The sequence below is a fragment of the Panthera uncia genome, assembly GCF_023721935.1.
Source record: "Panthera uncia isolate 11264 chromosome C1 unlocalized genomic scaffold, Puncia_PCG_1.0 HiC_scaffold_4, whole genome shotgun sequence".
Lineage (NCBI taxonomy): Eukaryota > Metazoa > Chordata > Mammalia > Carnivora > Felidae > Panthera > Panthera uncia.
In genome coordinates, this window is record NW_026057585.1 from 81171631 (window position 1) to 81197057 (window position 25427).

Below are 25427 nucleotides of genomic sequence, written 5' to 3' on the forward strand. Positions count from 1 at the left end.
CCCCCCCCCCCCCCCCCCCCCCCCCCCCCCCCCCCCCGCCCGCCCCAGCCTTCTGAAGGCCCGGCCAGGAGAGGCGAAGGGGGTGGCACCGGGGAGGACCTTCACGTCCAGCCGGGCCCTTAAAGGGCCGGACTCCCCGCCCACCCGCCAGCCCCCGCCAGCTGCGGAGCCCCCCTCGCCGGGCAGCTCCGGGCACGCAGGGTCCCCGCCCCGCTCGCTCGCTGGCTCGCTCGCTCACCTGGCGGGGAGGCGGGCGGGGCGGGCCTGGGCGCGGGGCCAGGCCGGGAGCCGGGCTCTGCGTCCCGCCGGCCGCCTCTGCCACCGCCGGAGCCCCCTCCCGGCCTCCCTCCCGCCTCCCGCGCGGCGGGCGGGTCCAGCTGTGTTCCATTAGCGGCCCTGGCAAGTCCCCAGCCCCCTGGAACCGCCCCTCTTCCCCCACCCGGAGTGGCCGGCGGTCCCCGGCAGACAGGCGCGCGCTGGCTCGCGGGGCAGCCTTCAGCCCCAGGAGCTTGCGACCTGGGAAGCTGGGGCCCCGCGCCGCCAGAAGTGACCGAGGACCCTCGCAGCGGGCCTGAGGATCCCAGGCCCTTTTTCCCCTGGCTGGCTGCCCTGGGCTGCCTGCATTACTCAGTGAGGTGGGGGATCCCCAGCCACGGTAAGTGGGGGTGGAGTGGGCTGCCTCCGGTGGGGGGCTGGGGACTCGGCGGCCCCCAACGTGCTGTGTGACCTGGGCCAAATGGCATCCCCTCTCTGGACCTCAGTCGCCTTCTCTGTAGGGGAGCTCTAAACTCCATCCCAGGTCCGCATTCGCTTGCTCGCTCCCTGCCCCCAAACCTGCGCCTCTGTATTGGGATGGGATCACATCCTCAGGAAGCTTCTCTCCTGTCCCCGCAGCCCCTGCCGTGGCTGGGGCCCAGGGGAGTGGAGGCTAGAGAGGAGGAGTAGGAAGGGGACACAGGCACACTGATATTCCCGCCTCCACATGTGTCCACATGCCTCCCGCGGTTGGTAGCTCTTCCACTGACTGGCGAGACTAGGAGGCCGGAACAGGGTTCAGTGATGGGATGTGCACCCCACTAGGAGGAAGGATGAGTAGGGCGGAGAAACAGTTCTGCCCCAGGAACAAGGGGTCTGGGGTCCTATCTCCAAAAGTATTGAGGTGAGGGGTTCTTCCTGTGCTCACTCCCTATTCAGGAAGGGTGATAGAATTCCGTAACAGCTGGGGGGGTGGGGAACGAGGTCAGACTTGCACAAGAACTTCCCGGCAGGAGGGCCGACCGGAGGGACGGTCACAGGCTGGCTATGGGCACGTGCGTATGTCAGGGTGTATCCGTGAACATGTGTCTCGGGGAGGATGCCGGTGTGCAGGTAGGTTTGGATGCATGCATGCACTGGCACAGATGTGTGTGTGTGTGTGTGTGTGTGTGTGTGTGTGTGCCCGTGTGCCGGCATGTGTCATGCTGACACACGAATGACTCCGGGTGTGCCCGCGCGAGCTGCCCGTCTCAGGGGAGGCCAGATGATGTATGGCTCTCCTGGCCGCTCGCTGAGCCTGCATTGATTTATCTGGGCCCATCCATCAGGGTTTAATAAAACTAAAAGACAAGCATCCATCAGCAGGGGAGGTTGGCAACAGGGTCCTGAGCCCGGTGACCTGCTCTCCCACCCACTGTACCCAGGGGGGAAGCTTCCTTGGCCCGCACACAACTCTGTGATACCTGCCAGGAGACTTGGCCTCTGACCTTGTGGGTGCCTGGCAGGGCTGCCAGGCTGAGCTGGGTGCAGCTAGCCAGGTACCAGGCTAGTATACACCGAGACAATGCACAGGCGGTTAAGATCTTGAAATACTTCCGAGTGTCTTGGCAAATAGTCTCTGTCTCGAGGCCCCTCCCTATCCCAACTCACCTGGCCTTCTAGGACCCTCTAGATTTCTCCTTCATGCAGCAACTATCCACTGGCGCCATCAGATACCGCCTGGACCCAGTCTCAATGCTCCCGCCAGCATTCTGCTCTGGCTGGTCGGTGTCCGTGCCATACCGGTGGTTAAATATTTTGAATATCACCCTGGCGAAAATCCTAGCCCAAGGCCTGTGGTCGGGCCTCTGAGAGGGACGGATGCCTGGCCAGACCTCCTGCCACCCCAGTACTAGGGCCTGGGCCCCATGGGCCGGCTGCTACTCGCCTATGTATGATGCTGCGTGAACTCAGGAATCCGTGTTCACAGTCTCTGTGGTTTTCAGGTGCTGCAGCTGTGGCCGACCTCTCTGGATCAGGATGTGGGCACCTTGGGTTTCTGGCTTGTGGCTGCTCAGTCTCTGGGCCGCCTGCAGCCATGGGGCAGATACAGGTGAGATGACACAGGAGGCTCAGGGTGCCATAGGCCTATGACCGGCTCCTTGAGATACAGGAGCCCTGTGTACATATGTGACCCCGTGCCTCGATCACGTGGGCATTTATAAGCGTCCCAGGCTGGGCTCAGGGTGGTCTGAGGTGTTTGTACCCGTGAGCCTGTGCAGTGTGGGCTAGAGTGTATGTATGTGTGTTTCTGTCTGCATGTTTGTGTATCTCTGAGCATCGCAGAGTCTCTCTGTGCATCTGTACATATCCCTCTGTCTCCGTGTACGAGAGAACAACTCTCCTCCCAGCACGTAAACTCACCGTGTGCACAGAGTGTTGGCAGGGCCGGTGAGGTTCCTGCAGAAGGAAGCTGCATCTTGAGAGAGGCCCAAGCCCTTCCAGTCCGTTTCATGGAGGAGAATCCATCCTCCAGCCCACGTGTTCCTCCTCCACACGGCTGGCCCCGGATCCTGGATAAAGAGCCCGCCTCGAGGCCCAGACGCTGGATGGGACAGAGGGTGCAGCTTTCCAGGGCCCAAAGCCAGAGGAAGTTGACCGGGCAACTTGCCCTGCCCTGCTGGGTGCCCTCTGGGCTTCGTAGCTTAGCTGCCTCGCTGAGCAGAAATAGAACTCCTAGAACCCTCATCTAGCTGAGGGCGGCAGAAAAACCAAGGTGCAGATGTGAGAGGGGTGTGCCCCCAGGGTGCACGTGACTGCCTGCAGGGCTGTGTGCGTACATGTGTGTTTCTGCATGTATGCGCGAGTGCCTTGCTCTCTCCCTTACCGGGTCGCCTGGGGGATGGGGCAGAGAGTTTCAACATCTGTAAGGAATCTGGGCCCATGGCCAAGGGTGAGTCACCCATTGCTGCTGCCGATGCTGAAGACAGTGATAGTCTTTCTGGCCAGACCTGGGGGAGGGAGACTCCAGTGGGGTCACTGGGCCTAGAGATCCAGGATTCCTTCCTCCAGTTAGGCAGCCAGGGAGTCCAGTGCCCAGCTTCTAGGAGTTGTCCTCATTATCCTGTCCCAGCTACCGCAACTGCACTGATGGGAAGGCCTTTTGGAGTCTCGCCTCTAACTCCTGTTATAGCACCTTTCTTAACATTTTGCTCAGTCAGCCTGGAGAGGAGGCAGCCCCATCGTTGCCCATCTGTCCCTTCAGGGTTCTGAAGACCCTAATTAAGCTATCTCCTTCTCTAGGAGCCTCTACCCACTTACCATACCCCGTCTGGACCCCCAAGGTCCTAGTGGTTCCCTTTAGCTTGTGGTCTCTTGAGGCCCTCAGTCTCTTCTTACTGTTTCATAAGGTAGTTCTCTAGGTGAAAAGTCATTCTGTTGACTCAAGTCTTCTGTCTGGCCTGCCTTTCTGCTTTAGATGTAGGAAGCAAACCCCAGCCATTGCTGAGAACACGTGTACCAGCTGCACGTGGCATCTCTGGTGGCACGGGTATCCCCAAGTCACACGTGTGCGGACATGCAAATGTACTTGTATATAACACAGGCATGCATAATGTGAGCTTTCTTTACCCCCGAAGTGTTTCTCTGCACCCCCCCCTCCACGCACACCGTCTAGGGTGTATCAAGGAGGGAGCACATGTATATATCCAGCCCCCATTCCGTCTGAGTTCTAGGGCTGCCCCGAGCTTCTTTTGCTCTTTCTCTTGCTGACCTGCCTCCTGAAATCTCGGGGGTTTGGGTTCCGGGAGTTCTCGTCCTGCTCTGCTGTGAAATCAGTGGCCCTGAGCGCAGCCTCAATCTCTGGGCCTCGGTCTTCCCATCTGTATACTGGGGGTCCTCCTGGCTCCCGGGATAGCCAGGGTCAGAAGGCAAGAGGTAAAAACAGCCCCGAGGCAGGGCCTGGTTAAAGGTCCAGAATGGGGAATAAAAACTTGCTTCTCTCCAGCTTTCCCAAGGGCCTGGCTGTACAGCCACCTCAGCCAGAGCTTGATGAGTGCCCCACTGCCAACTGTCTTCCAGGTGAGCAGTGCCCACCTTCATACCAGGAAGGACTCAGGTTAGAACACAGAAGCCATGTATCGACCAACGTGACTGGTGAGTGCCCATCTCGTTCAGCCGTCCCTCCTCTACGTCTTCCTGGAGTGGCTGTTACCCCTTCCTCACCTGCCCAGCTGAGCTCTTCATCTGGTGTCTCCCCCCAAAGGCTTTAATCTCATCCGCCGACTCAACCTCATGAAAACATCTGCCATCAAGAAGATCCGCAACCCCAAGGGGCCCCTCATCCTGCGACTGGGGGCAGCCCCCCTCACCCAGCCCATGCGGTAAAGGCCCCAGTGTGACCACTGGGAATCAATGCTCCCCAGCAACTCTGGACGTGGGGGCCTGAACCCAGAGGCCCCTGTGGGTCATTTTATCCCACCCTTTGCCAGGGGTCGACCTGGTCTCCACCCCCCCGGGGGGCTTACAAGATAGGCACAGAGGAGATGCCTGGCAGGCCCACCCTCTCCTCTGTCCCTCCCCTCTTTCTGGCTAGCAGTCGGGGGACAGGTCTGTACCCTAAGGGCACTGTGAGGACTCCAGGATGTGTGTGGGAACCTGGCAAGAGCTGTGTGTGTGTGTGTGTGTGTGCCCACACACACCTACATGTGCCCACATGTGAAGTTCAAATTCCTACAAGTCTCAGGGAGGTCTGGCCCCTCCTTCCCTCTCCAGCCTTATCTTCCAAAATGGCCCTCTTTCTTTCTTCCTGCTCTCGTCGGGCTGCATGCTTTTTAGCTTTCTCCAAAACCTCTTCTCCTAGGCCAGCCCCGGTTATTCTGGATTCCAGGGCATCCTGGATTCTTTGGAAGAACTTAAGTACAACTGTAATGAAATGGTGACATGGCCATCCTGGGGAGTCTGTGTTTAGGGCCCTACCTCTCCCCACCCCGTCATCAGACTTGAAGGCTCCACGAGGGCAGGCACCTTCTCTGTGTTTTCACCACTGTTATCCCCGGCAGCCAGACCCACCTGGCACATAGTAGGCACCCAATAGCTGTTGGTAGAGTGACATGCCCATGGCTGTGTCGGTTTGGAGGAGGGGGCCGGTGCGTGTCCCACACAGGTTCGGCGGTCCTGAGGGCCCAGGGTGGGCAGCAGCTGGCCTCTCACCTGAGCCTCAGGGTCCCCTCCCTGCTCTACCCCCAGACGAGTATTCCCTCGGGGCCTCCCTGATGAGTTTGCCCTGGTGCTGACACTATTGCTGAAGAAACACACCCGCCAGAACACGTGGTATTTATTTCAAGTGACCGATGGAGACGGGTACCCACAGGTGAGCCGGACCCCCCGCCCCGCCCCCCCCCCCCCCCCTCCCATGGATCTTGGGGCATCTAGCATGCCAGTCCGGCCCAGCCTCTGACCCAGCTTGTGAATTCTGGGGCCTCTCTGCTCCATCCCGGCGCCCACCCTCCAGGCTAGCCCTGCCCCAGCGACACCTATGCCTTTCTTTCAGGGCGAACTGCTCTGTGACCCCCACCAGCTTCCTTCTCTCTCTGGGCTTCAGTTTCCCCTCCTGTGAAATGACCTTGAGGGCCCCGAACTTTGCCATACTGGGGGCTCTGGGGCTCTGATTCTCTGTCCTTTCCTTGTTCAATTCTGCACAGATTTCCCTGGAAGTCAACAGCCAAGAGCGGAGCCTGGAGCTCCGGGCCCGCGGCCAAGATGGTGACTTTGTGTCCTGCATCTTCCCGGTGCCCCAGCTCTTTGACCTGCGCTGGCACAAGCTGGTGCTGAGTGTAGCTGGACGCGTGGCCTCCGTGCATGTGGACTGCACCTCAGCCTCCTCTCGGCCTCTGGGGCCCCGGCGACCCATGCGGCCTGTGGGCCATGTCTTTCTGGGCTTGGATGCCGAGCAGGGGAAACCCATTTCGGTGAGTGCGAGGTCGGGCTCTGGCCTCTGCTCCTGCCTTCTGGGAGCCTGAGTGAGCTCCCGGGAATCCGCATCTGACCAGGTCCTTCCCTTGCTCAGAATCCTCTCGTGGTTCCCCACTGCCCTCCAGATGCAGCCTAAACATATTAACCTCGCATGCAAGGCCCTTCATGATCTGGTCACTAGAAATGTCTATGGTATTATCTTCCTTTACATCTCTCCATACTGTTTGCTCTGGTCAGTTCCTTCCTAGCTGGACATCTCACCTATTACTTTCCCACCCCCACATCTTTGTCTTTGCTGTCACCTCCCCCCAGAATGGTTTTCCGTGCAGACCTATCTGCGGAATATCTACTGGTCCTTCAAGGCCCAGCTTAAATGGAACCTCCTCCGCCTTGTTCCTCTGGGCCAAAGTGAACTTTCCTCCTTCCTCTCCCTCTTTCCTGCGTGTGTGGTTCCATTTTGCTTTTGGTGACCGCCATATTCTTGATGGTCTCCCCAGGTGAGACTGGAAGGTCTCTGAGGGCTAATCCTGGGGTGGAGCCATCTCTGTGCCTCCCTGGCAGCCAGGACACTGAGCTATTTGGTAAAATGAAGTGAAACTGACTTGTGTGTCCCCTGCAGTTTGACCTTCAGCAGGCACACATCTACTGCGACCCAGAGCTTGTGCTGGAGGAGGGATGCTGTGAGATTTTACCCGGAGGGGTGAGTGGCCCAGCTCCAGCCCAGCTGGGAGGGTTTGGGGCACTTCCCAGGGGCTAGTGTGCTACAGATGGGGAACCAGGGAGGGGATGCGTTGAAATCTTAGGATGAGAGGGTGAGGGGCAATCTGACTTCTGTACTGACCCCAGCCCTTCCCCTGTGCTGGACAGTGTCCCCCAGAGACCTCCAAGGCCCGCCGGGATACCCAGAGCAATGAGCTCATTGAGATCAATCCACAGACCGAAGGCAAGGTCTACACTCGCTGCTTCTGCCTGGAGGAGCCTCAAAACAGCAAGGTAGGTGGACAGGTACCTGTGGCACCTACCACAGGTAGGTACAAGTGGGACTCTCCTCCCCTGACCTGACTGAGGTCCAGCACTGGGTTCAGTTGTTCCCAGGGTAGGGAGGGCACCGGAAGTCCCGCCTATCTATGAACTACCCCTATAGGATTCAAGGAAGCAGAGAGCCCACTGCGTGAACCTGTGCCTACCTGCCTTTTGGCATTGAGGGATGTATCCATCTAGCTCTGCCACTACCCAACCCCTCACTGATGCCACCCCAGACCCTCCTGGTGAGGTCAGGACCAGGCTTGCACCCAGAGGCAGTTTCTCCAGGACAGGGGTACCCGGGATCAGAGGCCCGGCCATACTGCTTCCCTCGGGGCTTGCTCGCTGTCCTGGGCCCAGCCCCAGCCACTGCCAGGCTGGTTCTACACCCCAGCACCATGGCCAGCTGCCCTACCACTCTCAGGTTCTTTAGGGTGGCAGGGAAGCCCAGTTCCTCCCTTAGCCCCACCCCCAGGCTGGGCAGCCTCCCTGCCCGCTGGGCACCGTGCCCAGCCTTTGGCTGCAGGAACACAGGATCCCATTGATTCATGGTCTCGTTTTCCCCGACATCACGTGGGTGGGGGGAAAAGGAGGGGGGGTGCCTGTGGGAGTGCCAGGGGCCTGAGCAGGCTCTTGATGCCTTGGGACGTGCCCGCTGAGGGGGTACCTGGGGCCCATGCCCCTACCTGGGTGCCCCTTTCCAGCATGGGCCCCTGCGCTGCCCCCTCTTCAACAGTTCCTGTTTGTTCTCTCTGCCCAGGTGGATGCCCAGCTGACAGGAAGCATCAGCCAGAAGGCAGAAAGGGGAACAAAGGTAGAGACAGTGGGTATAGGGGGAGGAGTTCACGGTGTCCTCGGTCTGCTCTCTGCGCCCTCTGTAAACCCCTTGACTAAGCCACTCTACTCCCACATTCTTTCCACCTGCCCCCACTCCTGGACAGAGCTTAGGATGTATAGGAGCCAGCTCTGGGAAGGAAGGATGACTGGGGGCGAGACAGACAGTAACTGGCACTGTGTAGGGCACCCGCTCCTGGCAGTTCTTGGGTAGGAGTGTTGGAAGCAGTGCTTCGTACCCTCTGCTTCCTGCCCATTACCATGCCCTCCCTCTTCCCAGGCCCGTCAGGAGACAGCGGCCGATGAGGTAAGCCTCCCATCTAGACTGGCAAAGAGGAGGTGCCAGCATGAACCCTTTGGACAAGGCGCTGGGGCACTGGAGGCTGGGCGTAGGGGTTTGGGAGGACTACATAGCTCCCAGCATTCCTTCGGGGCTCAACGCTGGGCCCTGTCCGCCTGCTGCCTCTCTCCTTGGATGGGTGGGTGGGTGGGGGGTGGGCTTAGTCCTGGACACTCCTGCTGTGTGAGCAGCAAGTGGCCATATGCATCGCGGGAAGAGTCCGGGCCTTGGCTACGGGACCCCAGATCCTGGGCCTCACCCTGCCCCCCACACGTGGTGTGACCCAGATCTCACTGCTCTTCCTCTTTGGGCTACAGTGAGAAATGGCTCTGGGTTGCTGGGAGTTGGGAGATGAGGCTTGTTTGGTAGGATTCCCATCTTCCTGCTCCCTTGGACTTCACACAGGACACACGTGATGTTCTGTGTGCTTGCTGTGTGTAAGCGGGGGAATGGGGTGGTGAGGGCTGGTCCCGGGCTCTCAGAACTGACCTCCTGGCCCATTCTTCCCTTGCAGTGCCCACCCTGTGTCCATGGTACCCGGGAGAGCAATGTGAGTGAATAGAGCGTGTGCAGGGTGGGGTGGGCGGGGGCTGGGAGTGGGTTAGAGGTTGGCCTGGTAGCTTCCTGGTTAAGCACAAGGGGGTCTTTGTGCTCTTATCACACCGCCTCCCTGCCCATCCCCCAGAGCTGGCCTTGACGCCCACCCCAGCCCCACCAAGGGCTGCACGGAAGGAAGCCTCACGGCTTGTGATCTGGGCAATGCACTGGGGACAGGGTGGTGACTGCTGGGATCAGGACCTTGGTTGATGATCCCAGCTTTCCGTTCCCCCACGAGGACTCAGGGCCGTTCTGCTTGAAGGCTTCCCACATCACCTTGGAGGCCTCGAGAAGGGGAAGGCTGACTCAGGGTGACACAGCCCAGCACTGATGCCCAAACACATGTTGACTCCGGACCCCCCTCCTATCCCTCTCTAGCTGGCTCTGGTCCAGCCTCCCTCTGGGGGTCTAGAAAGACAAGGGAGAGGGGCTCAGTGAGAGCACAGCTGGTACCCAACTGTGCTTCCTCTGTGGGTAGCGTGAGTCATTACTTTCCCACGGCCTGACATCCTGAATTGACGTACCACGTTGGTCCACGAATGGCATAATCCCGGCTGCCCTTGGCTCCAAGCCCCCTGACCTCAGGGGACATCAGGAAGTACCCCCTCTGCTGCCTGGCCTTCTTTCCATCTAGCCCCCCACCAAATCTGGTGAGGCTGATGGTCCCCAGGTATGCAGGAGTTACCATGGCAACCGCGCAGCTGTGCAATCCTAACAACTAGGGGGTGGAGCTAGCCAAAGTCAGGCAGTTTAGAGAAGGTAGGTTAGACCCCTCTGCAAGTCTGACAGCCTTGGGATATAAAGTCGGCATGGTGCTTGGCCTGGGAGGCAGAGCAGGGGCTGGAATTCAGGCTGTTGTTCGTCCAGCCTCAATGCTCTGTGGCCCTCGCTTCATTGCTTGCCTTCTCTGTGCCCTCGGTCTTCTTTCCATCGCTGCGGTATAATGTTCTCTTTGCCTCCCCACCCCCCATCCAGGTCACAACTGGTCCTTCTGGACCCAAGGTGAGTCCAAGATGGAGAACAGGACACTCTTGCCCTCTTTGGCGGTCCCAGCCTGTCTCACAGCATGTGACCCTGTGGCTGTGTGTTTATATTAGGGCTACCCAACCCTATGTGTGTGGGAGGTGAGTGTGTGTGTGTGTGTGTGTGTGTTGGAGAGAGTAGGGGTTTGTGCACGTGTGTAAGGATGTGATGAGCTCCCCTTTTCTGGCTCCTCCTGGCATCGGGCTTTAGGCCTCACTTGTGCACACGTTGCCTCCCTGCCTCCTCAAGCATCCAGTGGGGACAGGTCCTGTCATTTTGCTTCAGAAAACACTGTGTGAGACCCAGCTGTGCCCCTGTGTGGGACTGGGGGTGTCAGGGTGATCGTGTGGGGGTCTGACGACGTGCTTCCTGGGACACATGTTCTCCTGTGCGTGGCCCGCTGTGATGGGGAGAGCGAGCCCGTGTGCCCGTGGGCCCGACAGCCCCGTGCGGCTTGTGAGCGACGGGACAGGCCGTGCACGCGTGAAGGTGCGACAGCGTGCTGGTGCGAGCCGGAGACTATGTCGCACAACTTCCGGGGGCCGCCTTCGTGTGAGGGCCCAGTGAGTGCCAGGCCCCGCGCTGAGCACCTGGCCTGTGGTGTCATGTTCCGTCCTTGCCACGGCCCCCTGAATCCCTTTTTGTCGTTAAAGACCCTAAGGCTCAGAGAGGTGACTTGCGACTTGCCCTGAGTCACGTGCCAGTAGGTGGCGGGGGCAGGACTTGAACCGAGGGGGCCTGACTCTCGCCATCACCGGCTCTGTCATTCTACGTGTGCGTGTCCACGCACATGCGTCCATGTGGCCCCGGGCGGGCTGCGTGCGAGCTTGTGTGCTTGAGTAGGGGCGTGGGGGGAGTACCCTCTGTGTGAGACTCTAGATTTGCCAAATATAGCCTCTTGGGGTGGGAGGGCCATATGGACGAATGCATATGGAATCCATATGCTGCGTGCACGGTTGGGGGTTGGGGGGTAGTGTGCTCACTTACACACCCTTGTGTGGTCGATGTGTAGAGAATTCAGACTGGGAGAGCTTCCTCAAGTCTCCCGTGTGGTCCCTCTGGTCCCAGCCCCCGATTTGATCTCGTCCACAGGGAGGGAGAGGTGAGCGAGGCCTTCCTGGCCCATCAGGCCCCAAGGGAGAGAAGGGAGCCCGGGTAAGTGCCCCAGCCAGGCCCACCGCGGGGCCCTCCCTGGCCGTGCCCTGAGGCCGGGCTGGTGTGTGAACCGTCCCAACGGCTCAGCCAAAAAACCCTGCAGCCCAGCCCACACGGGGGCTGAGGGGTCGGGTCTTTCTAGGAGTTAGTATGGGGAAACGTCTAGTTTTTAGGGGTCCTTAGAAAATGACTGCTGGGACTGCGGGATTCTTGAGCCCATCCTTCTCAGAACAGGGTCCCACCCCTGATCCCTTGTTCCCTACCCACAGGGCAGTGACTGTGTCCGGATCTCCCCAGATGCCCCGCTTCAGGTAAGACCTGGAGGCAAGGCCTACTTCAAGACCACTATGGGGTCAGCCCCCGGGGAAGGCCACAGGGTGACCCTGGGACCCTCTCAACACCTTATCTCCCTGCTCAGTGTGCAGAAGGCCCGAAGGGAGAGAAGGGAGAGTCAGGAGCCTTGGTGAGTGTGGGACCAGGGATAGGGCAGGGCAGTGGGGTTCTGGCCCAGCTTCACCCGCCTTCCCTCACCTGTTCTTTTGTGTCCCCGCCTTATCTCAGGGACCCTCAGGACTTCCGGGCTCTACAGGCCAGAAGGTAATAGGCGTGGATTTGGAGGGGTGGGTGGCAGGGAGGTGCGTGGGCCTTGTAGACTTGAGGAAAGAGATGTCTGGAATCTTCTCAGAGGAGGGAGGGCACCATCCCTATGGAAGGCACAGAGCTGGCACTACTCACTCTCCCTCCCAGTCACCCTGTCCTGTCCAAGTTCCCACCAGACCCAGAGGGCAATGCCATAGACTCCCCGAGAGTGGCCTGGCTGGTTCGAAAGTTCTTTCTGTCGTCTACTTTCCTGTAGTGACTGAAGCCATTCCGTCTCAGGGGAGGCAGAGACCAGGGGCCTAGAAGGCAACTGTCCTTCCTCCAGCTAGAGCTGCTCTGGTTCTTCTGGCCCCTTCTTTCAACCCCAGTCACTTTGCCTTTTCCTTCCCTAGGGCCAGAAAGGCGAGAAGGGAGACGGAGGCGTTAAGGGCTCGCCGGGAAAGCCAGGCCGAGATGTACGATGCTGGGGACCCTTCCTCACCACAACCCCGTGTCTCTCAGTGAAATGCTGGATTTTGCCATCAGAACCCAGCCTGCTAGCCTTGCTCCCCAGAAAGGGGGAGGCTGTGCCCCAGGAAGCAGAGCAAAGAGGGGAGAAAAGGACCTGAACCCAGGAGCCCTGGCTCCCAGCCTAAGAGCCCCTGATCTCTAATGCCCAGAGGTTGACCTCTGATGACCTTGGGACACAGGGATGGAGTCTGGCTTTGGAGAGGGACACTGAGGGTGGGCAGGTAGGTGTGGCCTCTTCTCAGCAGGGCTGCTGCCTCAGGGCCTCAGGCTTTTCTTCCACCTTCCCCGACCCCACAGGGCCGGCCAGGGGAGATCTGCGTCATGGGGCCCAAAGGGCAGAAGGTGAGTTGTGGGTATCTGTGGGATGGAGAGTGGGAGATGGGGCTGGGGCGGCGGCTCTCTCATACCTGCCTTGTGTCTGTGCCAGGGAGACCCTGGCTTTGTTGGGCCTGAGGGACTGGCAGGAGAGCCTGGGCCCCCTGGCCTCCCTGGGGCCCCTGGGATAGGACTTCCTGGGACCCCGGTGAGTACTTCCTGCCCCTTCTGCTATTCTTTCCTCGGAGACCCTTCTGCTGCCTGGCCAGGGCTGGGGAGATAAGGCTCGGTCTGGGGGTCCTGGTTGAAAGGAGGGGGCTAGAGTTGGTCTTACTGTGATGTGGGGGCTCCCTAGGAAGCCTCTGGCTGATGCTCTTTCTGCCCTCAGGGGGACCCGGGTGGCCCGCCAGGCCCTAAGGGAGACAAGGTAAGCACAGGCAGGGTCAGGGGCTCTTGGGGGAGCTCCCTGCATGATGGAAGGAGAGAGGAGAGCGGTCCAGGGGCAGCAGGCATCCATGGAGGGCAGGAGCCAGGCGTTCAGCTGAGGCTGGCTCAACTGAGCCAGGCCCCTCGGTGGGGAGTGCCCCCATCCCAGTGCTTGCTGACAAGGGAGCTCTGGCCTGGGTTCCAGACATGGGGACAGATAGGCCTAAGTCTAGTAATGACCAGAGAGGCCTTAACTAGAGGGCCCGGGCTTATTTTAGGATCTTGTGCCCTGGAAATGTCTGACTGTCTTGTTTGCTGTGGTTCCTCTGGCGTCACCTAGATTCCTCTTGACCTGCTGTACCAGTGAAGGGGTATACAGGGATATACAGAGGGAGTCTGAGAAAGGACTAAGTGGGGGAGGGGTGAATGGGCTGAGGTCATGGCCAGGAGCCTCCCCCTTAATACTTCTTCTGACCGCAGGGCAGCGCGGGGGTGCCAGGAAAGGAAGGTCCTGGTGGGAAACCTGTAAGTAAGCCCAGTCCTGTGGGGAAGGGGTGCTATTGCCCACCATGCCCAGGGCTGCTCTACAAAGGCCTCCAGAGAGAGGGGAGCTAGGTCCTTGGGCCCTCTCTTGGCCTATCAGTCCCTCTGCCCAGCACTGATGTTCATTGCTTCTTCTCCAACAGGGGAAGCCAGGGGTGCCAGGGCTGAAGGGAGAGAAGGTGAGTCCTAGGCCGGGTTGCACCAGGGTATGGTGGGAGAGGGATCTCCTCTCTGCAGGCGACACTCTGAGCATCAGGGGTACTGGACCTTCTCTAGCAGACCCCATCTTTGTTCCTATGGTGTGTGCATAATTACTAAATCAAGAGCCTGGCTTGGGAGTTAGACAGCAGGGTTTGAATCCTGCCTCGGCCGCTCACATGGTTTATGAATGTGGCAAGTCCATTAGCTCCTCTGCGCCTAAGTTTCCACATCTGTAAATGGGACACAGTGGCTTCTCGTGGCTTATTGTGAGGATATCGTTTTGTGATGTCCAGGAACCGTAAAGTGGAGTGAATGAGTCAGTTGAACAGAAGGCCCCTCCAGTGATCCCACTGTCCGCCTTGATGTTGGGGGTAGGGTGCCGGCACATCCAATGTCTAGGGCTCCTTGTCTTCCTCGGGGTCTCGGCCTCAACTTGTCTGCTCACGGTCTCTCCCTTCTGTTAGGGTGACCCCTGTGAGGTGTGCCCAACGCTGCCTGAAGGGCTCCAGAGTTTCGTAGGGCTCCCTGGAAAACCAGGGCCCAAGGGGGAACCAGGTGATCCTGCACCAGCCAAGGTGAGTGCCCAAGGAGGGGCACCATTGAGGGGCACCACAAAAACCTGCAGGCGTGGTTATGAAGAGGAGTTGGGTACTTGGCAGACGGACTGGGTACATCTCTTGGCCATAGAGAGATTGTGGGCAGAGGGTCCCTGCTCTTAGCTTGAGGGGAGGGGGGCTGAACCATAGAGTTTAGGGCTGGGCTAGGAGGTCACCCACGTCTCCACAGCTACCTCCTAGGGTTCTTGAGGAGGCTCTAAGATGCCCTTTGGGCAAGCTGGGGTGGAGCCCACCCTTATAGTGAGTGAGGCTGGCCCTCCTCCTGGCGATTGGGGATTGGTTGGGGGTGGAGGAAGGGAGTGGGCTGGGGCGGGTTCGGGTCCTGGCCTTGACTCCCCACCCCACTCCCTCACACTTTCTTTCAGGAGGGCCTGAGATCTGCTGGATGGAAAGGTGATAGGGTAGGTACAGGAACTTTCCAGTGAGGTAGCTTAGCCTGGCCTGATTTCCTCCATCTATTACATGGGTTGATGAGCCCCGGCTCTGGGTGCTAATCTTGAACCCCATAGGACCCCTGGGTATTTGAAGGGTTTGTGGTATGTACCATTGCTGTCCTCGCATATGGCTAGGAAGTTTGGGGTGCCCCGACGTGCCCAGTCTCAGCCAATAAACCTTTTTTCCCCTGCAGGGAGACCCTGGCATCCAAGGTCCCAAAGGAGAGAAGGTAAAGGAACACTGGTCCCCTGGCTACCCCCCTCTGACTCCTGGGAACCTTTCCAATTCTTTCACTTCCTTCCCCAGGGGGACTCCTGCTTGTCCTGCAGCTTAGCGGTAGGGGCCCAGCATCTTGGGCCCCCTACAGGGGCCAAAGGAGACATGGGCCTCCCTGGCTTCGGTTTGCCCGGCCTTCCGGTGAGTGACCAGCCCAGCTCAGTCCAGCCCATCTTTGCCACACTGGTGGCTTCCCTGGCTCCACAGGCCCCGAGTCTCAAGGCAGAGACCAGGAAGGAGGCCCTGAGGCAGGTGTCCCAGGCCTGCAGCCTGGTCTCTCCCTCCACCCCTATGCCGCCCCGGGTTGCTTGCCCCGGAGTTCCCTCTTAGAATCTCCAAGTGCCCGGCTGCATAACAGAAGTAACTGCCCAGCTACCGGTGGAGTTGTGGCATTCGTAATTCCAAGCTGGCCTTTCTCTTTCTGGGGGGACACTGGAACCATGGGGTTTTGCAGGGGTGGGAGTGGGAAGGTGCTCTAACTGTGACTTGGTTGTTTTTCAGGGGAAAGTTGGGGCTCCAGGGCCAACAGGGCTGAAAGGAGAGAAGGTGAGCTCTGGGTTAGCTGTCAGTGACGCCACGGTTTCTTGGCAGGGAGGCAGGGAATAGGGACGATACAGACGAGAGATCAAACTGTAAACCCACAGTGAAATAAATTCATCCGTGCTTTGCAGACTGGAGCCAATGAGCTTATTTGGAAGAGCCCTTGCCTTCTCCAAGAGAACTCCTTAGTGCTGTGTGTTTATCTTATTGATAATCTAAAACAATTAAGCACGTTTAAGACTACCTTTTAATAAAATAACAATATTTGCCTCTCCTTTACCACTTACGATGTGCCGGGCACCGTTCCAAGTGCTTAGGCACGTATTAACTTGTTTCATCCCCCTAAAACCTTTCGGGGGAGCTACTCCATTATTGTCATTTTACGGATGAAGAATCAGAGGCATAGAAGGCCAAGTCAGTTACCCAAGGTCACATGGGTGTTCGGGTGTAGAACTGGGATCCGAGCCTAGGAATCTGGCTCCAGAGTCTGTAATCTTCGCTGCTCGGCTGGGTTACTCGATTTCAGTGCCCGTGTTCACATTTGTATTTATGATTGCGTTGGGGACAAATGACAGCGTTGAACTTATAATGCAGTGTTACCCAAATGAGGGCTTCCACGGGTGGATGCGTGTCCAAGCGCGAGAAATACCAAAATATATGTTCGGACTCTGCTCTGTCAGGCAAACCACACCCGTCATTTCTCAAGACGGGGCCCCTGTACCCTCACTTCACAGCTGCCTCCTCTTCTAGATTTCTCTGTCCCAGTAAATGGCACGTCCCCAGCTCCTCAGATCCCAAACCTGCAGCAGCCTGGATCCCTGCCTTCCCCCACATCATCTCCCCCAGTCCTGCCAACAGGCATCTCTGTCAGCTTCCCCCGCTCCTCTCCACCTCTGTGAGCGCCACCGCCATCTGAGTCCCGACCAGTCTCACCTGGACTCTGGCGGCAGCCCCCCAGTCTGGCCTGCCTGTGGCCCCCGTAGCTCATCCACAGCCCGTTTGCCACCCAGCAGCTAACATAATGTGCCCTTGCAAAAAGAACTCGGGTTTCATTATTTCCCTGCTTAAAATCCTTCATGATTGACTCTGTAGCAAAGTCGTGCTATGCTTAACAAGACCCTGGCCGGACCCTGCCTGCCTGCCTTTCCGGTTCTTCCGGCTCTCCTCTCCTCCGTTTCCCTTCCCGTTTCCGGGGCTGTGGATGTGCTGGCCTCCTTCCGCTCTGGAACAGGAATGTCCCCACCTCTTAGATTCTGTACTCGTGGCTCCCACCATCTCGTACGTTTTCCCTCTCTTCCCCCCTCCCCCTATTCTTTCACTGGATGGCCTTCTTCTCGTCTTTCTGATAATAATTGTGGTCAACACTTCTCCGACCACCCTGTCCAAAATGGCCTCCCTTGTGTCTGTTCCCTTCATAGCCCTCCTGGCTGTTTACACTTACTGTGACTTAAAAACTACTTCTTGTCCCCCACAAGTGTGTAAATTGCACAAGGTGTTTGGGCGTGCTGTTCACTGCGACCCACCAGCACCTTGCCCGGGGCACAGCCGTGTAGGCATCCAGTGAACAAATGAATGAGCTAATGATCTTCGTGTGCTGGGTGAGGGCTGCGTGCGGGGCTAGGATTCTGTGAAGTGAGCCTGGGGAGCATGCCGCAGACTCTCCTGGGGACCTTGGGGAAATCCCTGGCCTCAGTTTCCCTAGCCAGGAGATGAGAGGGGTAGTCTAGAGGTCCTAAGAGGCAACTTTTGTGGTTTGTGGCTGGGGACTGACCCAGCACCCTCTCTTTGACCCTTTGCTCTCTGCTTTGCACAGGGTAATTTTGGGGAGGCAGGGCCAGCTGGCCGGCCGGTAAGTGCTCTAGATACAACGGCTCTTGGGAAAAGGGCAAGACGGGAGGTGCTACCTACTACTGGGGGGGACGACAGACCTGGACTGTGCCCCAGCATAGCCCAGGCAGGTGCTGGGCCTCACGCATGGCCTCTTTTTTTTTTTTAATCACACAGGGTCCACCAGGGCCAGTGGGATCCACAGGCATCAAAGGGGAGAAGGTGAGTCTGGCGACACTCTCCCCTCTGCAGCCAGGGTGAACTTCCTAAACACACACTTATCTTGCTCTAATTCAATCCCCACAAGGCTCCCCACTGCCTGAGGGTAACATCTTACTCCTTAACATGGCATTCAAGACCCTTGATGACTTGGCCCCACCTTCATTTCTTGCCTGTCCTCCCGAGATCTCTCCCGAGATATCCCTCGCCCAGCAGGGACGCTGTGTCAGGCCCGGCTCCGTTCCCCAGCCCCCGATTCCAGGCCCGGCCTGGTGTCCCCCAACCCTGTGTCCTCACTTGGCAGGGGGAGCCTTGTGAGCCATGCCCAGCCCTGTCCGAGCCTCAGGATGGGGACAGCTACACGGTGGCCTTGCCTGGCCCTCCTGGAGAGAAGGGAGAGCCTGGGCCCCCGGGCTTTGGCTTGCCAGGGAAACAGGTGAGCTCCCAGGTTGCTGCAGGAGAGGCGCAAAGGAAGGGACGAACCCTGCCCGGGTCTTTTGGCTCCCTGGATGGTGGGGAGTAGGTGGGAGTCGATGGAAGGGTCGGTGCTTCTGTCCCCAGAGGACGCCTCAGCCCTTCATCCTGGGACCCGGCCTGGCAGGGCGTACGAAAGAAAGAGCACCAACTTGGGACCAGGCGGGCCTGGGTTCAGATTCTAGCTCTGCCTTTCACTCACGCTTTGACTTGAACAAGTTACTGTTCTCCTCTCTGTGCCTCTGTTTCCTCTGCGTGGTGGTGTTGCAATCACCAACACCTAGGGCCTAGGAATCGCGTGTGTGAAGCACTTCGCGGCATACGATAGGTGTTCAGGATGACCCATGGCTACCACGGGACTGATTATTATTGTCCTCGCTCTACTGGTCACAGCGAGCACTGCCATAGCGTATGCTGGGTGCCACACACTGCTTCACACACGTTAGCTCATCTAATGTCACAAGGACTCTACAGGGTAGAAGCCAACGTCATTCTTAGCATTCCCATCGACGGGTAAGGAAACCGAGTCACAGAGAGGCTAGGCAGCTCGCCGGGGGTCACCCAGACAGGACTCTGGCTCGGCTCCTCTCTTAATCTATCCAGCATTGCTTCGCTAGGACGAGAGAGGAGATTTTGGACTGTTTTGTGCCCTGTTGAGTTCCCTGGGTCTAACACGGTGCCAGACGCTTAGGGGTGTCCGCTATGAGTGAGTGGGTACTAGAAATGCTTTCTCCCCAGGGCAAGGCTGGAGAACGTGGACCGAAGGGGAACAAGGTGAGAGAGCCTCGTGGGCACGGGTGGGCACCACCTCTCTGAGGCGCTTTCCACCTCCTTTTCCTGATCGCCCTGTGCCCGCTCTCCACTCCCTGGGCAGCCCTCAGGCGCCAGCAAAGGGCTCTGAGTGCCTTTAGTTCCCAAGAGGCAGTCTGCCCCCAGCTGGGCCACCTCTGCCCTCCTTGAAGCCTACTCCTTGCAGGGTGATGCTGGGAACCCTGGAGATCCTGGAGTGCCAGGCACCACGGGGCGGCCGGGACTGTCGGGAGAACCTGGCGTGCGGGGCCCCATGGGCCCGAAAGGAGAAAAGGTCAGTCGGGTAGGGGGGGCTTTGTTGCCCGGACAAAAAGAAAGGGGGCTGAGAGCTAATGAGGTGAAGGACTGCGGAGTCAGGCTGCGAGCCTAGCGGGGTACCGGAATCGCTGGGTGATGCCTCAGCTCTTCTGCAAGGCAGGGAGGGGAAGAGCAGGGAGGGTCGGGGCGTGTTTTGATTTCCCAGACCGAGGTGGGGGCAGTGGAGGGGCAGATCTCTCAGAGGGGCGCAGGGACCCCCCCTCTTTCCGGTGCCTCTTCCTGGCCTGCCTGTCAGCCCTGGCTCAAGGACTGCTGGGGGCGCCTCTCTCTGACCAGGGTGATGGCTGCACTGCCTGCCCCAGCCTGCAGGGGGCGGTGCCGAGCACGGCAGCACTGCCTGGGAAGCCGGGCCCCAAAGGAGAGCCGGGCCCAGAAGGTGTGGGCCGGCCTGGGAAACCGGTGAGTTCCGGCTACCTGCCCTCTGGTCTTTCCCTGCCTGAGCTTTGCCTTCTCTCCCACCTGCACCCTTTTCCCTGTGGGACCCATGGGCCACCTGTATCTTTTAGGGCCAGCCCGGTCTACCTGGAGTTCAAGGGCCCCCAGGACTGAAGGGCACCCAGGTAGGTGTGTGTACGGGGAGCCTGGGCTGCAGGTATGTGTGGTGAGGGCTGGGGGGTGTGGCATGGGCCTGGAGTGGGGAAGATCAGCCCCAGAGAAGGGAGAAGGTGGAGGTGCGGGGGTAAAGGAGAAGAGGCTGGGGAAGAGGCTATTCGGTGAGTGGGGAATCCCAAGCCAAGGTTTGTCCTTCTGTCTCTTCAGGGAGAGCCTGGACCTCCGGGAAGGGGAATCCAGGGGCCGCAGGTGAGTCTCTAGCCTTCCCTTGGCCTGCCTGCCCCCAGCCTCCCAACACTTCTATTAACCATTTGCCCACTCCTATCTGTCCCCCAAACTATGAGGCTCTGCCTGGCCTCCAGTGCTCAAGGGCACAGCTTTGGGAAGAAGAACTGGGCTGTAGCCCTGGCCTGTCATCACTCCTGCGGGGGACCTTGGCTTTGACCCCCGCCTCTCTGACCCTCACGGTCTTGCCGGGGAGCTCTCTTGAATTTGGGCTGGCAGATACCCCACCCCAGACCAGGTCTGCCAGTGGGGAAGGGCCAGCGGCCCAGTCTGTCTTTTCTAAATTGCAGGGGGAACCTGGAGTCCAGGGTTTGCCTGGCATTCAGGTACGTCTGCTTTTGGCCTAGAGGAGTCTGGCCGGGGAAAGGGGCCACTTCGGGCCAGGGGTTAAGGAACTGTGCTTCCCTCTGTCTGCAGGGGCTTCCGGGACCTCGGGGACCACCTGGCCCCACCGGAGAGAAAGGTGCCAAGGTGAGCCTCTGCTTCGTAGGGCGCTAGACCTGTGGTGCTTCTGAGTGCCCTGGCAGGGGGGACGGGGACATGGGAGTGAGTGATGCCCAACGGTGGGCCACCCAACACCTGGTCTGATGCGTCTCACCTGCCCGATTGCCGCTGTTAGCCTCTGTGCTCTCTCTTCTGCAGGGGTCTCCAGGGCTGAAAGGAGCTGCTGGGCCGATGGGGCCCCCTGGTGCCAGTGTCTCTGGGCCTCGGGTAAGGGTCCTGTCTGTGCTCTGTGCTGGAGGCCCTGTTGGGGCCGGGCTGGTGCTGCTGGGAAGAGGGCACAGGGCTGACTGACCGGGCCCCACAGCGTGGGGAAGGGGAGGAGAGAGGCCCAGCCTCCGAGAAGGAAAACCACACTGTCTAGAGGGGAGGGCACCTGAATGACATCACTGATCACCACCATTTCTGGAGCAGTGACTGCGCTGAGGCCTTGTGCTGAGCTCTAAAGCAAGAGAGATTCACTTAAACCTCACAACAGCCCTATGAGGGACTGGCTATCATTGTCCCCCGGAAGGCCAGAGAATGAGCAGGCAGAGTCAGGACTTGAACCCAGGTCTGTCTGACTCAAAGCCCATATGTTAACTCACCCACCCCACTTCAAAGCCTGGTCCTTGGGGGCTCATCTAAATGGGTGCTGCCCCACTGAGCTGTCCACAATGATAGAAATGTTCTATTCTGCCCTGCCCGAGAGGGTAGCCGGTAGCCACGTGGTTTTCAAGCGCTCGAAATGTGGCTAGTGTGACCGAGGAGTTAAAGTTTACATTTCATTTCATTTCAATTCATTTAAATTTTAAATAAGCACATGTGGCTATTGGCTACCATACTGGCCAGCACAGATCTGTCTAGACCAACCTCATTACCCTCAAAGACCTCTCTTTATTTCTCTCCCACCCACGATTCCCATGTTTTATTTATTTATTTTTTTAATGCTTATTTATTTCTGAGAGAGAGAGAGAGAGACAGAGTGTGAGCAGGGGAGGGGCAGAGAAAGAGGGAGACACAGAATTCGAGGCAGGATCCAGGCTCCGAGCTGTCAGCCCAGAGCCCCACGCGGGGCTCGAACTCACGAACCATGAGATCACGACCTGAGCCGAAGTCGGACGCTTAACTGACTGAGCCACCCAGGCGCCCCTCATTCCCATGTTTTAAAAGATGTGCCTATTGAACAAATTGCACAGATTAAGTAATAATAAATGCCTTTCCTTATTTTCATTCGTCAAATACCTGTATAATAGTCAGCGTCTACTCCACATGAACCCACTAGAATTTTACGAGATGGTATAATTCTAGCCTAAATCAAAGCAGTGCTACCTTTCAGCCAGGCTGTGCCATGCCAGGTCGTGGGCAAATGTGTAATTTCTCTTGGGTCTCTGGGAATGTTGAAAACAGCCCAGTGAAAGATATCTTTTCTATGTTTATGGATCCCCAGAGAAATTCCAGTTCCGTTTTGGCAATATCACTGATGGGGTCCTCTTGAGGGTGCCCTGAAGCCCAGAGGGGCCAGGGACTCGCCCACATCCGTGCAACCAGTCTGTGTCGCCCAGACACAGGGTCCCTGGCTGTTCCAGGGAGCCCCTGGGGAAAGGCGGAGGTGAAAGTGAAGGCAGTCCCGATTCTCGTGGAGTTGCGAGTCCCGTGTGTGAAGGTGGCATGTCCCACAGGAAGGCAGCCATCAGAATGCCCCTGAACAGCCAGGCAGACTTCTCCAGATCTTCTTCCCTCGGGCTGAACCCCAGCCGGGAGGCCCCCCCAGTCCCAGCCCCACACACCGTGCAAGTTGTGTGACCTTAGGCCAGTGACAGCCTTTCAGAGTCTTCAAATCCTTGGTGATAAACTAAGGGCAGAAATTCCCATCTCCTGCTAAGTCATCTGAGATGACCTTGGTGATGGAACGTGTGGCGAGCACTAAAGGGGGAGAGAGAGGGCGTCAGCAGGGACTTTGGGCCGCATATAGCTGGGTGCAGTGATTCTGGGTGGGTCTATTACAAAGTTTCTTTAAACCTCAGTTTTCTCACCTGGAAAACAGAACGGTACCGTCCTGCAGGGATGGGAGTGGGGATCCCACTCTGTTCTCCGACCGGTGCTGGGCCCCGTGTCTGACCCCCCGAAGGTGCTCAGGAAATGCCAGTCTTTCTCCTTCTTTCTCTCCTTGTCTCCTACGCCAGAGTCCCCTCCTCTAGGACACAGGCACTGGGGTGCAGGCTTCTGCTTGTCCCATTGCCCTCCCCTGCCGGTGGGCCACATGGCCGGCTGCTGTCCTGGCTCGCCACTGACCATGGGCTCTCTCCCCTCAGGGCCCTGATGGGCAGCAAGGACTTCCAGGAGCCAGAGGGATTCCAGTGAGTACAGTGCCTCAGGGCGGCAGGAAGCCCCAGCAGGTCTCGCCTCCACACCCCTATCTACTCACCTCACTGTGTTTCTTCCCTGCAGGGTGAAAAGGGACCTCAGGGAGAGAAGGTAAGTCCCCAGGCCCTGTGGCCAATACCGTGGAGAAATAAACAACCCCTATAGCCCCACCCCCCCACCCCCGGGGGAATGTATGCACACGGAGGAGTCATTCTGGCCTCCTTGCTGCTATTCCAACAGGAATAACAGTAGCGCTTAGAACTTGAGGGCTGAGTGCTTTCCGTGGGGCAGGAACTCTGTATGGGTTCATCCATTCCATCCTCCTGATGGCCTATGCGTTTGGTGCTATGCTGCCCATTTTACAGATGAGGAGACTGAGGCTTGAGAGGTTGAACAGGGTGCCCAAGGGCACAGTCGTAAGAGGCAGATTCTGGATTTAAACGCTGGCCTCTCCATCTTAGAGCCTGTGCTGCCTCCCGGATGTTGGTTTCCAAAAGGTCCCCCATCCTTGCCCCCCTTTGACAAAGGCTCTTATCTTTTCAGGGCGAGCCAGGGGAGTGCTCCTGCCCTTCTCGAGGGGACCCCATCTTCTCTGGCATGCCGGTAAGTGGTGCTGAGAGCTCTCCCCCCGGCCGGGGGGGAGAGGCCTGGCTTCCTGTGTTGGCTCAACGTGCGAGGGCCCCGCAGGGCTTTGCGCCCCAGCCAGCTGCCTCCCCACGCAGCCCTGCGCTTGGTGTGAACGTTGCCTATAACCTCTCCCTTCTTTTGCGACCCCCACTCCCACCCAGGGTGCTCCGGGACTTTGGATGGGCAGCTCCTGGCAGCCGGGCCCGCAGGTGTGTGTCGCTTGTCTCCTCTGTGTCTCCACTTGTCCGCCAGCGCCCTGTGGCTTGCCCACCCTGATGCCGCTGCCCCCAGCGGTGGGGCAGAGCTTTCTTTTGGGTCTGATTGCTTCTCCTCTCCCTCAGGGTCCCCCGGGTGTTCCTGGACCCCCTGGACCCCCTGGAATGCCGGGGCTGCAGGTAAAGGGGGAGAAGAGAATGGGAGTTTGGGAGGCGCGGTGGCAGGGTGGCAGGGCTCGGGGTCTGTGTGGGCCCCTGAGTGGGCCGCATCTCATCCCAACACCGACGCGTGCCATCCTCGCTCCTCTGTGTTCCTGTTTCCCAGTGCAGCATGGGGTGGGGGTGGGGGGTGAGGCTCTGAGCCCTTAGCATGGGCTGTGGGCAGTCCTGGACCTTCCTTGAGCAGGGAATACCCTGCTGTGTGCTGGCCCAGACACCCTATGGACAACCGGGCCAACCTCAGGCCTTGGTCAGCTGTCAGGAACCCAGGATCTGGGTCAAATAGTTCCGTACACCGTGTGAAGCTCCCCTGTTTTGGAACGGTGTCCAACATTCATTCATGCAACAAATCTTTTTGCACCTCTGCTGTTTTCCAGACACTATTTTAAGTGCTGGTGCTACAGCAGTGGGCAAAAATAAAAACCCCTCCCCTTTTAGAGTGTGCATTCTAGTAAGAGACACAGACAATAAGCAAGATAAAAATAAAGCACAACATAGCATGTTAAAAAGCGGTGTGTGCTAAGGAGAAAGATAAAGCAGGGAGTGGGGTCAGAAAATGGGAGGAGGGCAAGGAAGATGTTGGAGAGGCGTGTTGGAAGGCATCCAGACTGAGCGGAAATGAGCGAGGGAGAGTGTTCCTGACAGCGGAGAGCAGCAGGTGCAAAGGATCGGAGGCGGGACTGTGCCTGACAATCGCGTGGAGGCCAGAGACAGTGAGGGGAGAGCAGTGGGAGTGGAGATCCGTGTGGCACTGTGATGAGAGCGTGCATTCCAGAGCCAACGAACCTGACCTTGAAAGCCAGCCCTGCTCTGTGCTAGTTGTGGTGTGATGCTGGGCAAATTCCTTACCCTCTCTGTGTCTCGGTTCCTTCATCTGTTAAGTGGAGATAATTACAGCAAGTACCTCATGGGGCTTTTGTGAATGTGAAGCAAGTTAATGCACGCGAAATGTGTGGGACCATATGTCCTAGCACATAGTAAATGCTTAGAAGGCATTAGCCATCATTAGGACCATGACTTCTATTATTATTTTACGTCCGTACTCTCGTTCGTTTGAGTCTTACATCAACTCCAACAGGCAGGTGGTGTTATCCCCAAGTCACAGCGAGGCAAACAGGTTCCAAGAGGTGAAATATCTTGTCTGAGGTCATCCAGCTAGGAACCGGCCGCACTGGACAGGGCTTCCCAGGACAGAACATTTGCTTCCCCCTGCCGCTGCCCCGCAGGACGGTTCCCCAAGGGTTTGCACACCAGGTCACATTTCCTGAAGGTCCTAGGCTTCTGCAGGTCTGGCCCCCAGCTCCTGAGGAAGCAGAGCAGAATCCCATGGAAGCTTCTTACAAATGACTCCCCCTGCCCTGGAGATTTTATACATCCCCCACTGCCACCCTG

The 25427-nt window shown here is 58.4% G+C and overlaps 1 protein-coding gene across 4 annotated transcripts in view; it reads left to right on the forward strand.

Annotated features, from left to right (window-relative positions):
- Window positions 1-409: 409 nt before the first annotated feature.
- Window positions 410-25427, forward strand: part of COL16A1 (collagen type XVI alpha 1 chain) — a 49585-nt gene continuing 24567 nt past the window's right edge. For 2 of the 4 annotated variants that reach the window (XM_049617619.1, XM_049617620.1), the window contains exons 1-43: window positions 410-655; window positions 2241-2347; window positions 4315-4389; window positions 4499-4616; window positions 5482-5605; window positions 5937-6203; window positions 6827-6907; window positions 7075-7200; window positions 7991-8044; window positions 8345-8371; window positions 8919-8954; window positions 9977-10003; window positions 11117-11179; window positions 11449-11490; window positions 11598-11642; window positions 11741-11776; window positions 12172-12234; window positions 12587-12631; window positions 12717-12812; window positions 12993-13031; window positions 13511-13555; window positions 13717-13752; window positions 14239-14349; window positions 14757-14792; window positions 15020-15055; window positions 15133-15243; window positions 15604-15648; window positions 17456-17491; window positions 17647-17691; window positions 17993-18124; window positions 18901-18936; window positions 19139-19246; window positions 19567-19689; window positions 19797-19850; window positions 20050-20091; window positions 20418-20453; window positions 20545-20598; window positions 20770-20838; window positions 22923-22967; window positions 23059-23085; window positions 23518-23577; window positions 23763-23810; window positions 23943-23996. In XM_049617619.1, coding sequence (XP_049473576.1) covers window positions 2275-2347; window positions 4315-4389; window positions 4499-4616; window positions 5482-5605; window positions 5937-6203; window positions 6827-6907; window positions 7075-7200; window positions 7991-8044; window positions 8345-8371; window positions 8919-8954; window positions 9977-10003; window positions 11117-11179; window positions 11449-11490; window positions 11598-11642; window positions 11741-11776; window positions 12172-12234; window positions 12587-12631; window positions 12717-12812; window positions 12993-13031; window positions 13511-13555; window positions 13717-13752; window positions 14239-14349; window positions 14757-14792; window positions 15020-15055; window positions 15133-15243; window positions 15604-15648; window positions 17456-17491; window positions 17647-17691; window positions 17993-18124; window positions 18901-18936; window positions 19139-19246; window positions 19567-19689; window positions 19797-19850; window positions 20050-20091; window positions 20418-20453; window positions 20545-20598; window positions 20770-20838; window positions 22923-22967; window positions 23059-23085; window positions 23518-23577; window positions 23763-23810; window positions 23943-23996 — 2826 coding nt within the window. In that variant the 5' untranslated portion in view covers window positions 410-655; window positions 2241-2274. The remainder of the gene's footprint in view (window positions 656-2240; window positions 2348-4314; window positions 4390-4498; window positions 4617-5481; window positions 5606-5936; window positions 6204-6826; window positions 6908-7074; window positions 7201-7990; window positions 8045-8344; window positions 8372-8918; window positions 8955-9976; window positions 10004-11116; window positions 11180-11448; window positions 11491-11597; window positions 11643-11740; window positions 11777-12171; window positions 12235-12586; window positions 12632-12716; window positions 12813-12992; window positions 13032-13510; window positions 13556-13716; window positions 13753-14238; window positions 14350-14756; window positions 14793-15019; window positions 15056-15132; window positions 15244-15603; window positions 15649-17455; window positions 17492-17646; window positions 17692-17992; window positions 18125-18900; window positions 18937-19138; window positions 19247-19566; window positions 19690-19796; window positions 19851-20049; window positions 20092-20417; window positions 20454-20544; window positions 20599-20769; window positions 20839-22922; window positions 22968-23058; window positions 23086-23517; window positions 23578-23762; window positions 23811-23942; window positions 23997-25427) is intronic. The other 2 variants (XM_049617621.1, XM_049617622.1) reach the window with 2 other exon arrangements.